We start from the raw sequence: 16,902 nt of genomic DNA, 5'->3' as shown, positions 1-16,902 counted from the left end.
AGTGCTCCTGTTTATTCAACAAAGTTGAAAAATCGATTTTTGGTGGCCAATTTTGATATTGTGGCAGATTGATATAAATAAATCAATGCATGGGAACAACTGCTATTATCATTGGTCCTATTCAAACTGGACAATGGATGTTCCATGGTCTAGAATTTCCGTATGGTGTGTACTTATTTACGGCAAGTTTATTTTTTTTATAAATCACAGATATGTGCATGGAAAATTGCGTACACATATTTCTATGCCCATTTTGTTCTTAAGCAACATCTATAAATAAGACCCCTGATCATGTGGTAATAAAGATTATATTTTAATTCTATTTACTCACATGTACACCACTGTCATTTTTAATGGTTTTTAATGTTTTTTTTTGTTTGTTTGTTTTTGTTTGTTTGACCAAGGCTAGATTTATTTTATCAAAAATAGTCAAAACCGTAATATTGTGAAATATTATTACCATTTAAATTTAAAATATTAAAATGAAAATATGCTGAAATTAACACTTCCATTCAGCATAATTTCATTTTGATATTTTTTGTATTATGAAGTTACAATAAATACCATTCTCTGTAAATACTTTTTTACTCAGGGTTTTTTGGTTTTAAAGGATTTAATACTTTTTTTTATAGTAAGGGTACATTAGATCATTAGACTGATCAAATGTGACATAACAGTTTTCAACTTTGATAATAAGAAATGCTTGTATTATTTTAGAATGATTTATGAAGGATCATGTGACACTGAAGACTGTGATGCTGAAAATACAGCTTTGATCACAGAAATTCATTTCACTTGAAAATATATCAAAATATAAAAACTAAATGTAAAGGTACAGGTTGTAGGACCTGCCACGAGAGGGCACACTACCAAAACAATAACAATCATGTGGTTTGATGATGCTAAGAAGGAGCGTGGAATGATGGGATTTGTTGTCTTCTACTCAACCGCTGACGGCCGTCAATTAGACGGAAAGATAAATCATGGATTTAATGCGAGTTCAGCGATTTGCACGAGTAGATTACATACAAAGTCAATGCAAAGACGCGATCAGACTATGGATCAGACGCGATGCCCTGCGTTTGGCGCCCCATAATACTAATCTTGTTAATCGTTATAATAGCATACGTTTTCTGTAAAGATACGAATCAAAACAACTAATAAGCAAATACAAGCGAGATCGGCATCTCTTTCTAGTTGAATTTTGTCGCAAAGCTACTTCCGCATTTGTCCACGACACTGTTGTCATGTGGTTTCTACGTCAGTAAAGGCGGTAACAAAGGGTAACTGACGTCATTGACAGGTGACTGCACTGCCCCATGTCACTGTTTAGAATTTTCTCATAATTTACAAGTAGTTGAATACATTAGTGATATTGTCAGTAATCAGCTGGACAAAATATATAACACTAGCCTAGTATTTTTTGGATATTTTACAACAAAAATCTTACAAATTGTACCTTTAAATGGTAATAATATTTCACAATATTACTGTTTTAACTATTTTTGATCAAATAAATCCAGCCTTGGTCAGCATATGAGACTTAAAAAACAAACAAACAAAAAAACATTAAAAACCATAAAAAATGACAGTGGTGTACATGTGAGTGAATAGAAGATGAGAAAATGTTCTCTAAGCATACTATTTGCTAAAACTAATATAGTGCTATTTTAAATAAGGTAAATAGTGTTAAGTGTATGACTTTGGACTTTGTGACATAGGACCAGTGGTGGTAAGTAACGAAGTAAAAATACTTTGCTACATTACTTAAGTATTTTTTTCGGGGATCTGTACTTGAGTATGTTTTATTTGCATCTACTTTCACTTTTACTCCACTACTTTATTAAAGACAAAGTTTACTTTTTACTCCGATACATTTCCCCATGCCCGCTTCAAGTTTTTATTACACTGATTTTACAAACCAATGAAAAATTTGGTTTTCTTTTGAAAAAAAAGAACGCGCGACTACGCAAGTTTTTTTGCCAACATGCGCTCACGCAGCAGTTAGTTCAAGGTGGAAGATGACCGCTAAAATAGGTGATAGTGCAGCTCTTGCTGCCCGCAATGATCTCGAGATTCCCGACAGGAATCACCCATGGCCATATCTCAAGGATATGTTTGAATTCACTGAAGTCAAGGGAGATTCTTATTGGCTGAGATGTCTTCTTTGCCTGCCACGGTGAATGAAATTTCAGTAGGGCTGTGTCGAATGCGATTTTCGTGCTCATCTCATCAGTAACGCTCCTGTAATTAGTAGTATATATTTCCAGCACATGCGTTCAGATCAGGGTTGCCAGGTTTTCACAACAAATCCTGACCAGTTGCTTCTCAAAACTAGTCCAAAACTAGCCAAAAACGCGTTTCCAGGAGTTTCCCCGATAAAAATTGCTTCTCGGGGTTGAAATATACGTTTATTGGAAGGGTTGCCTTGGTAAAAGTCACATTTAAGGCGCTAAATATCAAGTTATTGGGATTGGGGTTTCTTCGACCGGTGGACATGAAAAACAACCACGGATGTGGCAACACTGGTTCAGGTGGAGCGGCAGTTACTACACAGAGCTGTAGTCCACCGACATCTAACACAAAATCGCTTTCAAAATCGAGAAAAAAATCGATTTTGTGTAGATTGTCAGTGAATTACGGCTCTGTGTAGTATATGCCAACCAGTGTTGCCAAGTCTGTGGTTGTTTTTCATGTCCGCAGGTCGAAGCGACAATACCAATAACGTGATATTTAGCCCCTAAAATGCGAATGACAGAATTTTCATTTTTGGGAGAACTAACTCTTTAAAGAGGTGGTTCTTCCTCATTGATATTCTGAAACAGTCTTACCTTGTATCTTGCACATCTTCTGTTTGATGCAGCTATGATGTTATGGAACATGTCTATTGAAAGTTCAATCCCTATACTGCGATAAGGTTCTTCATTGTCTCTTTTGATTGTTAATCTAACAAATTCTAAAGTATCTAATCTCATCATTTGTTCAATTAAAACACTGCATATCACTCCCAAAACAACTGATCTGCTTAATTATTGATATTTACAGTTAATTTGAATATTTACTTTTTACTTCCGGTACTTAAGTATGTTTTAAATTGGATACTTTTGTACTTTTTCTCAAGTGATGTTTGAATGGAGGACTTTCTACTTTTACTGGAGTCATTTTTTATTTAGATACATCTACTTTTACTTGAGTATAACTTTTGAGTACTTTTACCACCCCTGCATAGGACAAGGAAATGCAAATACAGACAATTTCTGTATTAAGACAGATCTAGATTTTTTGTTCTTTTTTTTACTTACCACTGGCTGTAAGACATGTTTTTGTTGTTGTTGTTGTTTTATTTATTTATTGTTTTGAAATAATTCTAAAAAGCAATTATATACCAGACACAACAGGAGGAATGCAGGAGCCGGGAAAGCAAGTGATCAAATCTAAGTTTATTAACATTTGTCTTAACAGAAATATATTAAAAAAGTGTGATAATCATAAGCAAGGCAAAGGAAATTTACTACTTCTTAACAGTGACTTGTGGCCTTGAAGACCATAAATGAAGAAATATGGTTACATAGCAATAACAATAATTATCAACTGACAAATTTAAAATATAAGGAAAATATATATATATAATCTGTAGAAAAACTTTACAGTTATTTCCTTCAACCCTAAACACAGCTCAATGCAAACCAAAATTAAAAATACATGTAAACCCCTTTGTAAAATCAATATGGAAACTTCCTTCTTAACAATAAAAGTAATTCAAATATAAAGAATATATAAAAAATGTGTAAATTTCCATGAATATATCAATGTATATAGAATGCATTAAGATGTATGTAAAATGTATAGTAAGATATAATTTCTGAAAATTGGACTGAAAACAGGTCCTTATTCTTGTCCAGTATATTGCTGAAAGTAACTGGGAGCCTTGCACTTTGTCAGGTTGTTTTGGTTGTCTTTGTCAGCAGAAAAAAAATATATAAGTTGACTGCTTCATTTAGTCTTTTAGTTGAAGAATGCACTCATGTATCTGCAATACATCACAATATTTCTTGAGTTCAGGGTTCTCTTAACAAATCCTTAATGGTAATTTTTGACCCCATAAGAATGGTCTTATGTATCTGCAATATATTTATAATAGCTGTTAGTAAAAATGCCTTAAATTGTATTTTTGGCAGTATTTTTATAACTGTAGCTGCAGTTTTAACCAGTGTTAATTTCGTTAACGAAGACGACGACTAAAAATATCCGTTAACGAACATTTTTTATGTGACTAAGACGAGATGTTGACAAGCTAAAAAAAAATATCTGATGACGAAATTATGACAAAATTTATGCCACGTTTTGTTAACTAGACGAGACTGGACAATAATGTTATTTGAGGACTATTGAACATTCAAAATGCATCCTATAGGTTATTGTCTTTCAAAATGTGCGTCCCTATCATTGGATTGCAATCTGATAAGGGCCGTTTGCATATCTATTCTCAGTTTGGCAGCCCCGGTGGATGGATAGACTGATAAAAGGCGTACTAGCGATCTGAAACAATGGCTTCAGCACCCAAAATGGTAGGGGTAAGGTAGCCAGATGTCCCGTTTTTCCCGTTGGTCCCATATATGTGCAAGGCACACTACTGTATGAAATATTGTTATATTAAATATATTATAAATATTATACATCAACTACGCAATGGATATACGAACGAATTAGCATACAGGTGACAGTTGAACATTCAGAGCATCAGGGAGAATTTGGGAGTATAGGGAGTTAATAAAAGTTCCCAATGCTTTGTGAAAAGTGAGTCAATTGGCCATGTGCAGTGCAAAAAACACCCACAATAAGCTAAATCAAGCTGCAAAGCCCCAGCAAAAGTAATTACCATTATCATTTAAAGATATATTTGAATAAAAGTAGCAATTTAAAGCTTTCTATAGATATATTTAGCAAATCTGTGAGGCAAGTATTGGCTGAGTTTCGGTTCATCGTTGTTAAGCGCTCCTGGCCAAAATTCCAGAAAGCCATCCTGTATCCTTTATTTCATAAAAGCACAATTTTTTGTTGATATTGTGAATGCACAAAAATAAAAGTAGACCCTTTACAGTTGCAAGTGATATATTACTATTACCTACAAAAATTATGGCATATTTAAAGTTGTTTCCAATGCCAGTGATTGCGTCGACGCATCCTGAAAGCGATTTAGCTCTCCACACAAACAATTAGATATGCGTCTAATAGCGTACATTTATATAGGTTAAACATTTAAACCAACATTACGATATGCTTGTACTGTTTTATATCTATAGGTTTTATTTTAGGTCAGACGTGATGATTTGAGAAGGCTAAATTTATTAAACATAGGCTGGCCTTTGGCCGTTACTTTAAAAAACAACTTGCATTTAACGAACCAAAAAAAATGCAACAAACATTTTTCTAAATTAGCTTAATAAAAAAACAAAATATAATCACTTTGACATTACATACAAAACTGAACTATTTTAATAGCTGTAACAGTAGTAAGCTATTTTGGGAGAGGGGGTAAAAACAACAGGCTCTGGTGGGTAATTATGATAAGCTGAAGGACTAGGGCCTGAACATCTTGGGCCAGGGCTGGGCTAGGGCCTATATTTGTGGCCTGTGCATGGCTTTACTCTTGAAGCACTCTGCTGCATTGAGTAGAACAGTCTCTTCCATCCCTGGAGTCTCCTTCTTTATATCTTGGATAAGACGTGAAAATTCATTCTTGGGTGAACTCTTCAGCAACATGTCTTGAACATCCTGCAGGAATTTTAGTTTTTCCAGAGTGTTCTCATAAAATAAGGCAGTTGTGAGCAGAAGGTTAGCAATTTGTGCTTTTGTCACTCCATGACAAGCAGAAAGCTCTTCCAAACAACGTTGAGCTATTATTGAGTGTATCACCTGCATCCCTTCAAAGGTCACTTTGGAAAAAACTGTGCATCTTTTCAAAAGAGAAGAAAACTTCTCAAATGCATCTTCAACCCTGAGCAATTCAGCTTCTGTTTGCAGACCAAGAAACTCTTCACATGTAGAGACTGACAGCAAAGCGTTCTTGGAGTAGATATGCAAGAGGACAAGAACAGCAAAAAGTTGAGCATTCTTATGTTGAAAGTTGAAGTCCTTCAGGATATTTTTCACAACACGCTGAATATAGTCAGATGAAAAGTTGTTCACAATCATGGACACGTAAAATGTTTCAGTGTTTCTGTTGGTCTTCTTAAACTCCTCCATCTTTTCCCCAAATAGCTTTAGTTCATTGTCAGATAAATACTGTGGAATGTAAACTGCATCAGCAGTTGCTTCAGTTGGTTCACATGAATCAACTCTCATGCAGTTGACAATGATGACTTGTGGAGATTTTGAAAATATGTGCTGGTCCAAACATTCCTCCTCAATTTGTTGTTGGAGTGTTAGTACATTGAGAATGTCTTGGAAGTGATCAGTCATGACCAAAACAGGAAGTCGTGTAGGTTGCTCTTTTGTCTTGTATGTTAGTAGCTGCACTACCTGTTTGGCTGCAGCAGTATAATCATCTGTTGTGTCTTTCAGCACTGCACAGCGGTATTCCTCCTTGAGTGTCCATAGAACATGCATGGCTAATGTAGTCCCACCCCAGCCTTGAGCGTGGAAGATGTTGAAAAACACACAAGCTCTCTTCTGATTCAACATGTTTGGAATTATAGTGTTTACAATGTAGTCTAACTTGTCACGTTTGACGACTGATGCTGACCCAGGCTGTTCTGAGTAGTAGAAGTTCCACCAGGACGCCTTCCCTCCTTTATCAAAGTTCTCCTCGTGAAGCTGTTTGTCATGATGTCCTCCATCACATTGGTTCACACAAAGAATACTGAGCATATGTAAGAATTCCTCGGTTTTCTTGAATAGCGCAACCTTACTGCCACCACAACTAGGCTGAAACCGTATTAGTTTGCGCATATCTGACCACAGACTGAGGATGGTACCATTGATTTCAGCCAAACTTAGCTCATAAATGCGTTTTGAAATGTCACATTTATGTTGCTGGTTGATGAGATCATTCCAGTAGGTGTACGATGTTTCATTGTCACTGATGCATAAGATTTGGTTTTGTCCCATAAGCTCCTTCTGAAACATTTCGAAGGTCTGAAACAAGGGGTCGCTGGCTTCGCTCACCTGACTAAACAACAAGAATATGACAAGAATTTTCTTGCGAGGCAGGATGTTTCGGCACAGGAAAGAAACTACATCACGCACAGAGGAACTTTTCTCTTTTTCCCATTTATCCGCGTCTGAGGGAGCTTCCCCATTAATGCCTCCGTTACAGAAAACCCAGCTTGTGATTTTAGTCAGCTCTAAGCTGCTTGCGATGTCTACAACTGCACCCGTATCTTTATACTGAACGGGTAAATGTTCATTGAACATTCTCTTCTCTTTGAGAAGCTTGTTCAAGCCATTCTCAGCAGATTGTGGATCAAAATCCAAAACGGCCATTAGATTCATACCGAGAAGGAAATCCAGGTTTTCGTGCTGAACAGGATGAGACTTGTTAGCCACCACAATGTACGACGTAAAACGTGGGCTGTTCATAGAATGTGTCCCTCCCGTTATCATCTCACTCAAGGCAGAGCCATGTGCATGGATTTTGACAACAGAGCGATGCTTTTCTTCCGCATCCTTCCTCTCCTCGAACAACTGTGCATTGTTCTCAATATATTTGTCATACTCCACCAGCTTGCTGCTATTGCCGTCTCTTATAAAAAAAGACTCGCCACCTTTCTTATTTTTAGCATCTTCATTTATGACCACATCAAAAGTCTTAAAATAGAAGTCTTGACAGACAATGGAGGATGGCTCAATGTCTACCTCAATAACATATTTTCCTGAGAAAGTCATGTCAGCTTTGAGAACTTCAACAAATCGAGGGGGTTTGATACACCTTTTTGCCATTTGAACATTTTGTTCACTCTCTGCAATGTGAACATCCTTGGCTCCTTCTCCTATTTGAACATTCTTTTCTTTGAAATGTCTTTCAATTGCATGTTTCTGCTGTACACCGAAATCATCTGTTTTCGGGATGCTAACACCCAGAATTCGTCCATGTGGGGCATCTGCCACTCCGAAATGAATGGTGCCATTTGAGCGACTATTCATACAAGCTGCTGCGAAACGAATGACTTCAAAGGTGTATTTCTCCATTCTGTGCTCCCCTGGTGTGTCTGTGAAGCCTTTGAATTCATGGCACGGGTGTATGAGGTCTTTAGGACCAGTTTCAGTTACATCTAGAATGCTGTTTTCTGTGTACCTGTAAGAAGCATCATATCTATTGAAAGGGTAAGGCTTTAAGCTACACAACTGAGCCACCATGTCATTCAACTTTTCAGTCTTGTCTTTCAAAAGGTCTATGTTTTGAAAAATCAGTTCTTTTGCATTTGATGGTAGGTTTTGCATTAAACGATTAGCCTCCTTCAAGTGGAGAAGACCAGCCCCATTCAGTCCCTGATTGTACAAAATGTCTGCATGTCCTTCATCCATTTGTATCTCGAGCATCCATTGTCTCACATGGTCTCTGTTCCAGTCACTGATGTCTACTGGACGTTCAGAAGCTGTCTTGCCTTCATTTTTCTAGAAGAAAATCAGCACCTAAAGTTATGTTGTATTGATGATTCCTGGATCTCAATTGTTTAAAAGAGTAGTAAGACGATGCAAAGTTTTGACCCTGCTGGTGCTACGTACCTCAGAAAGTCTTGAGGTGTTCATAATGGAACCAGACACTCTTCTGATTACAAGCTTATGATAAGAAATTCAAACATGGCATTAAAACACAGTGTGTTGCATAACACAAATCAGGAACATATTTTTATTAAAAACAAGCTAATAATAAAAAATAAATACTTACAGAATCAAGGAACAGAATTTATATGTCTTGGGTTTATGGGTTTTGTAACATTTCAGTTCCACCTGAAATAAATAAAGGAAATTTAAAAAGTACAGAACTATTTCATAAGACTAAAAGAAAAAGTAAAAAAGATGTCAGGTAATATACATGGATAATAAGCACATACTGTAAATGTGAATTTAAATTCTGTCTTAACATTTCAACTTGTATGTCATTCCCAGCTTGATATAGACTTTGTTTTAACTCTTTAAGTGTTGTCTCATTACAAGAAAAAAACTACATTAAGCTCATTTACCCCTGTATTATTATTGCAGTTGAAGGACTTGATGTGTAGAGGAAATATACTGAAGAAGGAAAATAATTTCTGTTAATATTAGGGATGGGCGTTTTCTGCAAATATCACATTCGAATATTTGAGCTCACAAAAAAACAAATATTCGAATATTTGTTTATTCAAATTAAGTTTAATGAGACAGACGTTATTTTTCAGCAACATCTATTTTTTTCGTCATTTTGAACAAGCTTACACACAATAAGCTTGAACATTACACATCGTGTTTTGTAGCTGAAAACCTTAAACAATGCGTGCAAACAAACAAAAGTACAGATTAAAAGCAAAACAAATTGAAAGAGAAAAATTGAACAAAGAAAAAACGTAAAGCAGCCTGCAGCAATTAGGCTATTGTAGAACATAGCCTACACTTAACTTTTAAACTTTTAAACTGTCCGCAAATCTTTTTTGCTTTTTTTTTCTTCTATTGTTTAGCATGTTCTTGTTAAGAAACACGGGCATGTTAACATGATCGGGGGAAAGTCGGCTCCTTAGTCTGTTAAGAATAAGGCCGGACACGGAGAAAACGCGCTCTGACGGCACAGAAGTTGGCGGGACTCACAATAACGGTGTGCTAAGCGAATAAGTTTTGTGAAGTGCTTCGTGTTTTCGTTTCACCACTGAATGGGATCCTCATCTGGTCGAATACATGGCTCCAGCAAGAACTGTTCCCACTCGTATCAGCTGGACTCTCTGTAATCATCGCTGAAGAACTCGCTCAAGCCTTTTCCGACGAGTGGGCACTGCATCTTCTTCATCTTTGGTGACGCACTCACATCAAGGAAAATGTTCTGATAATGTTCAAAAAAGTTTTTTTTTCTTACTTCTCGCATGTTTTCATAGAGAAACCTGAGATGTTTGTGCCGAGGCTCTAGAGCGGATGCGAGTAGAGGAGTTTTCACTGCATTCTCCAAGTGAGCGGTGTTTATTCGTTGCTTGAGAGATGCCGCAACAATGTTCTTGAATTCGGTCACTTTCTGTGATTCTCCACGGCATATTTGAAGTACTGTAGAAGACCGCAGTTCTTATGGGCCGTTCACATATCGCGTTTATTTCCAATGTAGACGCACGGTATGCGCTCTCATAATGGAAGTGACGTGGTCGTGATGCGCATGCGGTGTGCCGCGCCCGTTTTTTCCAGACGCATCCGCTCCGCATCGAGTTAAAAACATCTAAACTTTTCAGAGAGCCGCAAGCGCACCACGGGTCATGTGACAAGAACTAAACATTCAGCTTCATCCTTTCCCGTAACAACGTTGAAAGCTCAGCTAAGATGAAGGAACAGCTGATCATAGCTGTATATGTATTGCCATTTTGAAATAAATTTAGTAGCATTTTTTTTTTTTTTTGCGAAATTCAAATATCATTTTTATTTATCAAATAATTAGAGCAGAACGAATATTCGAATGTTCGACTATCTGTGCACACACCTAGTTAATATTACCCTACTGTAAACATATAGGTAAATGAATGAATTAGTTTAAGTTGGTTTTATTAGCAATTCAATCCATTATGGTCACTGTAGACCGATCAAACTAATAGTTAAGCCAAAACAAGCAAGCTTTACATAGTTTAGTCAATAAATATTATATAAAATATGTCTAGTGTGGGACATTAAAATGTGGTTTTGTGATGTAGTAGATGTTGTGCAACAAATGGTAAATTTACAGTCCTTCAGAAACCTTTTTAAATCAGCCCTATTTCTTACCATTTCCTTTGCTGTAAAATGCATGTAATTCAGTGTGTTGACCAGTGCTTCCCAAACTGTAGGCTGCGGCCCCTCGGTGGCAGGGTATGTGAGAAGAGCGGAGTGATTATTGAATGTAAATAAGGTACACCTATAATAAGTGTATATATCCGTGCTATTTAGACTGGTACTGGTGGAACCACTACAGAATAGCCCAGTATCTGCGTGATTCGCCATTGACATAAACAGAGAGAAGTAGCTCTTGCTACAATGTTCTTCCGCAAGATGCACGCAGTTCTGTTTTTAGAGTGCCAAAAGTTACAGACTGCAGTTTCTGATATGAGCAGGATGCGTGTATGTCTGTGTTGTGCACATTTGTACTATTTGGGTAAAGAACTGCAAAATTCTAACACAGCTGTATTTATTGTTAAAAAAAGTCAAAGTATATTACAAGCTTGTACACTTTCTGAGTTCAGATAAATTATTAACTGTTTTCTGCTATTACCCTGAGGCAAAAATAAATGTTCAGATACAAGTTTGAGTCTGTCTGAATTCTTGAAGCTGTACAAAAGCAGGCGGTGCTGACACTAAAATATTTAAAAAAAAAATATATTTAGTAAAACAGCAAAGTTCACTGAAAAGATCTTTGTAACTAATCTATTTTCATTGGTTAATCAAATATAAAACAAATTGTTATGTTAATAATTATGTTGTTTGACATTTTCTTATGTTTCATATTGTGATTCACAAAGTCATATTTCTGAGTATTATCTGCCCAAACATGACAATAGAGCTGAACGTTCGTTGTAAAAATAAAGCATCTTGAGAAAAACTTTTTCTGACACATGCAAACCCCTATTTCCTCAGAAAATGGCCATAAGCAGCAGAAATGGCAACGAGACTGCCTCTACATCTCTTTGACAAAGCATTGTCTTTACATTTTAGATCATTGGTATCAAATTTGTCTTAAGACTAGATTCACTTACTTTAGTTACCATTAAATTTATTTTACAGTACTTCAGAAACCTTTTAAAATCAGCCCCATTTCTTACACTTTCCTATGCTGTAAAATGCATGTAATTCAGTGTGTAGACTTTGATCAATAAAGTTAAATATTAAAATAAATAAAAGTTAAAAGTGCGAAAGCTGTTATATTTACCCCTATGTCAAGTATCCTTGTTGTAAGTGTGAAGTAGGATGTAAGTTTTTTTTCTTCTTATGGGTGGAGTAGGAATGCGGAAATAAAAGAACCAGGTTGCCAGATGTTTTCTTCAATATCTTCACAAGTTTTATATAATAACCGAGTACACCATGAATCCATTTTCCAAACCGTGTTTTTGGCTTGTCCTAAATCACTACGGTACACCTATAATAAGTCTTTATATCCAGGCTATTTTGACTGGTTCTGGTAAATTTCGTTGACGACAGAAACTATAACTGATCTAATTTCATTGGTTAATCAAATATAAAACAAATACTTATGTTAATAATTATGTTGTTTGACATTTTCTTATATGTGTTTCATATTGTGTTTCACAAAGGCAGAAGTTTCTTCATATCAGATTTCTGAGTATTATCTGCCCAAACATGACAATAGAGCTGGACGTGGATTGTGCAAACCACTATTTCCTCAGGAAATGGCAACAAGAGCATCGTCTCTTCATTTTATAACATTGGTATCAGATTTTTACTTTAGACTAGACTCACTAACTTCAGTTACCATTTACTTTAATCCACAAAGATGGCACTCAATGGGACAGTGTATAAACCGACATAACCCTGTTAGGTTTATTATATTTGTTGTTAACACTGTTTTTATTTTTCATCTTGTAGAAAGGTTAAAGAGTGCTTTGCGTAATCTGTGTTACTGCACACTGTATGTGTTTATAAATAATATATATATATATATATATATATATATATATATATATATATATATATAATGTATGTACACACAGAGCCATCCATCCATAACTGTATTATTCAATTCTTTACCTATATAAAATCTATCTAATCTAGCTCCACTAACCCTGTTATTAGATACTTTAAGCCAGATGTACTGTTCTTCTTCTCCAAATATCTTTTAATTAAAACTCTTTTAAAATATGAAAAAAAATATAATAATTATATTAATTATAATAATAATTATATTAAACTACTCTCACCCACAGCAGAAGTACTAGGCCTAACTTCCACTAACCTGGGCCTTAAATAGACATGGATGCCTTTTATGCCTGACTTATATTATAATATTTCACGCTGCTAGTGTTTATGTAGATAACATATGCTTCCCCGTAATGCAAAACTCTGAAAGAAATATCCAACCTGTCATCTAAAAGACATAATATGTTTTAGAGCAGTGTTTTTACACCCCAATGGGATCATCTTAATCTCAGTAGACAATTTACTATCTCGTCAAAGCTTTCTCGATTTCATCATTACGAATAAAAGGAGACACATTGGTTATCATAACTCGTTATGTCGTCATCAGATGTCGTCAGTGTAACATTTGCTGAAATTTTAAGAAAATCACCAATTACCACAATTCGTCCCTTATCAACTAACTAAGCAGGGAATGGCAAGTTTTGCTTGACCCACTAAGTTGATTAGTTGCCACATTATTTTTTGCTTCTGGGTCCGTTGTCGCACTATTGTCCAAAGGAAAAGTGCAGTAAGTACACATTTGAACAAACTGAGTTACATCCTAAAAAGTGCTTTGGGACAAAATTTCTGTCTAGTGACAAAGTGTACTTTTATACTTGTTTTGAAACAAAAGTTTCAAAATTGCGGTAAATACAAAATCCAAACTAATATCCAGGCTAACTGCAGTAAGTGAAGTTACTGCGTTCTAGCTTTGTTTTCGTTTTTTTTTTACTGATGGCTCTGCAGCTTTTTTTTGACACCGCAAGTACTGCATATGCTCTCTCAGTTAACACAAAAATGTCCCCAGGACATCTTTGAATTGGCCTCTGAGAACGTCCTTTGGGTGTCAGCGTTTAGGGTCCCCCCATGACATTGAAAGAGAAGAATTACATCCAATGATCAATGCTACAAAAATATATAAATGTTAAATTTCCAATTACATTCAACTCTTCAGCAAATTAAAAATGTGTTTGTTTTTTCAGTACGTGGGTGTGTGGCACACGCAGCTGTGTCTGTGTGCTCCGGCAGCTGCGGTTATTCCAATGGTAGCTCTTCCTGTTGACTTCTAACCTAAAACAAGAAATGAACACATTCATTTGTCATAAAACAGAGGTCTAAAATGCTTTGTTACAACAAAACCACAAGAAAGTTTTGCTGGCCATAAGCTTTAAAAATGGTGTGTTCGGCGGTTGGAATAAATAGGCAATATTACCGAAAAAACAACAATAAAACCATCATAGAACATTTTTATGGTTTCCACTACAAATACCATTACAAACTATCAAGCTTTGACCATTAAAACCATTAAAAATTGGGTTTCTTGTAGTTTGTTTTGGGACCAGTTTCATTAGGATTTTTTTGTTTTTAACAAGCCACCTATCGAAGGTGACCGATTACCAGTAGAGACCCACGGGGTCCAGTACAGTTTCTATTAAAACCAATACAAGTCCCATTATAACCAGTAAAACCACTACGAATTTTGTGATGGTGTCTATCATTTTTATTACAACATGATGTGTGCTGTGAGAGCGCCATTGTTTATTGGAGATAGCAACAGTAATTAAGACTGGGCGGGTTATTGTGAACGATCAATTGGGAAGAGGAAACTATATGGGACAATTTTTCAAAGCAAATACAATTTGTACAACATATTCTATAAAACAGCCCAAACACTCCTTGGCACAGCAGCCAAATCCTGCGAGACAACGGCGGACCTGGCAACCCGAGCATGGGTTTGATCACCTGGTGCCTGTTACTTTTCTCACCCATTGATGATAACGCATTTAATTTAAGCATTTCATAAGAGCTCAAGGGGATTTTCACCGATATATCAGGCTCTCGCCTGATTCATATTAATGGTTATACGCTGAATCTTCCAAACGTCTGACAAAAACGGTCGACGCCTCTGTCTGTGAAATACAGGATCCTTTAACTGTAATTTAAATGTTAAACCCATGCTTGTCCTGAATGTTCAGCTTCCAGTAAGAGTTAACATCACAATAATAAACAGCGGTGGGTTTTATCCGTGAAATGCAGTGTAGGTTCTCTATTGTTTGTTTATTATAGGCTGTTACATTCTGGCACAGATCTGAGCTCTTCACTGAGGAAACTATAATATTTGATATTAACTTGTACTGACAATCTGCTGTCACATCTGTTGAGGTGAAGTAGTCTGTCAGGCTGACATCATAACATCTATTGTTTTTGTTTTGTACAAGCACGAGCCGTCCTGCGTTTGTGTGTATAACCACACGAGGGAGCAAACGACCAGAACAATGAATTATTGAGCTGTAATTTGATGCTTTCATCCATTTGATATTTATATGCATGTTATTGTAAAGTAAAGTTTTATTTATATAGCACTTCTAAGCATTTCTAAAGCAATGTTTCAAAGTGCTTGACTATAGCAGAGATTTACAGACTTTTGGCCAAAATGGAAGAAGGGAAGAAGAAAGGGTAGAAATGTAACAAAATATAATAGTAGCAAAAATAGTAAATTAAATGTAACTTTATAAAAAAAAAAAAAAAATCACATATTCATTTACTAATCAACTTTAAGTTCTGTTATGTTTCCCTGATTGCTCCTTGTTCATGGAGGACCGAACCTGTAAAAAAAATTAAAAAATAAATGCATGTAAAATATGAAAATAAAGAAAGAAATAAACAGCTTATTATAACTGTTAACACGTATTTATTAATATGCAACATTTACAGTTGCAAAATGTACTCGTATTTTTGGATGTATGACAGATTATAAAACATACAATGTGGACATATCGACAGCATTTAAAGGGAGGGTTTACCCAAAAATGAAAATTTGCTGTTGATTTACTTTCAGACCAGCCGAAAATTTCTTCAATTGAACAGTAAAGAAGATTTTTATCTAAAACCACAGAGTTAATGGGTGCAGTTACTTTGAAAGTCAAAAAACATATACAAGCAAAACATAATTAATAGAAAAGCGATCAGTCTGTGCAAGAAACTGAACGTATTTACAGCATTATTACCTGTAATCCACAGTCTGGACAAACTGTCCTGAACATTTTCATGACAGTTTTTGTTTTTTTGTATCATTTAACTTGTTTATGAAAGTGTTCTTCAGGTATTTCTTCCCGTAAGCCTGTAATAATTTTTTTTACTTTGTATAGAATCAGAAAGAGCTTTATTGCCAGGTATGTTTACACATACAAGGAATTTGTTTTCGTGACAGAAGCTTCCACATGAAACAGAATGACAAAAAAAAATTGAATATAAATTTTAGATATAAATTGATTATTGTATGTCCAGGTGTATGAAAATAGATAGTTCCCTTTTAAGGGAACTTCGAACTGCATCCTCTAGGGGGCGCTTTGGGAAACACCTCGTCGTGACCCGTGTCTGAAGCATACATTGAGAAAACACCAACTTGTACCAACGACGTCACTACCAGCGTGACTATAAATAAGCACCGGGAGAACACGTCATTCTCTTCTTCTTCTTCACTGACTCTTCTGTTAGAAGTGTGCATCTGAAAGAACTGGTAAGAGTGATCTTTCTCTGTATATCATGGCGACTACTAGCAAGCGTTTAGACAATGTGTGCATCCGTGTTGGCATTATTTAACACCCGATGACACACGCGATCTTTGCGTCATTTGTTTGGGTGAAGAGCACGCATGTGATGTCTTTGAAGAGGCAATCTGCGTGCATTGTGAGCGTTTTTTCAATGGAAAAAGCTCTGCTCTTGTTCGTCTCCCTCAGTGCTCTGTAGCATCGACCAGATGGCAACAGTTCAAAGAGGGAGTGTGGATGTGAGGGGTCCAGAGTGATTTTAACAGCCCTTTTGCCCAGGAACCTGAATGACTCCACTGCA

The 16,902-nt window shown here is 36.0% G+C and overlaps 1 protein-coding gene across 2 annotated transcripts; it reads right to left on the bottom strand.

Moving 5' to 3' along the window:
- Positions 1–3,420: 3,420 nt before the first annotated feature.
- On the bottom strand, positions 3,421–12,141 carry LOC113046758 (sterile alpha motif domain-containing protein 9-like). Of its 2 annotated transcripts, none has more exons than XM_026207711.1 (4): positions 12,068–12,141; positions 8,891–8,952; positions 8,728–8,781; positions 3,421–8,616 (listed from the first exon to the last, which is right to left on the bottom strand). In XM_026207711.1, the coding sequence occupies exons 3-4, from the start codon at positions 8,749–8,751 to the stop codon at positions 5,620–5,622; spliced, it is 3,021 nt and encodes a 1,006-aa protein (XP_026063496.1). In that variant the 5' UTR covers positions 8,752–8,781; positions 8,891–8,952; positions 12,068–12,141; the 3' UTR covers positions 3,421–5,619. The 2 variants fall into 2 exon arrangements, with proteins under 2 accessions (XP_026063496.1, XP_026063497.1); XM_026207712.1 differs by lacking the exon at positions 12,068–12,141 and adding an exon at positions 10,930–11,995.
- Positions 12,142–16,902: the final 4,761 nt, after the last annotated feature.

This window comes from Carassius auratus, chromosome 28 (assembly GCF_003368295.1).
Source record: "Carassius auratus strain Wakin chromosome 28, ASM336829v1, whole genome shotgun sequence".
Classification (NCBI taxonomy): Eukaryota; Metazoa; Chordata; class Actinopteri; order Cypriniformes; family Cyprinidae; genus Carassius; species Carassius auratus.
This window is presented reverse-complemented; position numbering and strand designations above follow the sequence as displayed.

Excerpts from the sequence above, each read along its gene's own strand:
- LOC113046758 (XM_026207711.1), bottom strand. The coding sequence starts at position 8,751 with ATGAACACCTCAAGACTTTCTGAG. Across the intron at positions 8,617-8,727 it reads ACACCTCAAGACTTTCTGAG|AAAAATGAAGGCAAGACAGC; the intron begins GTACGTAGCACC and ends ATTTTCTTCTAG.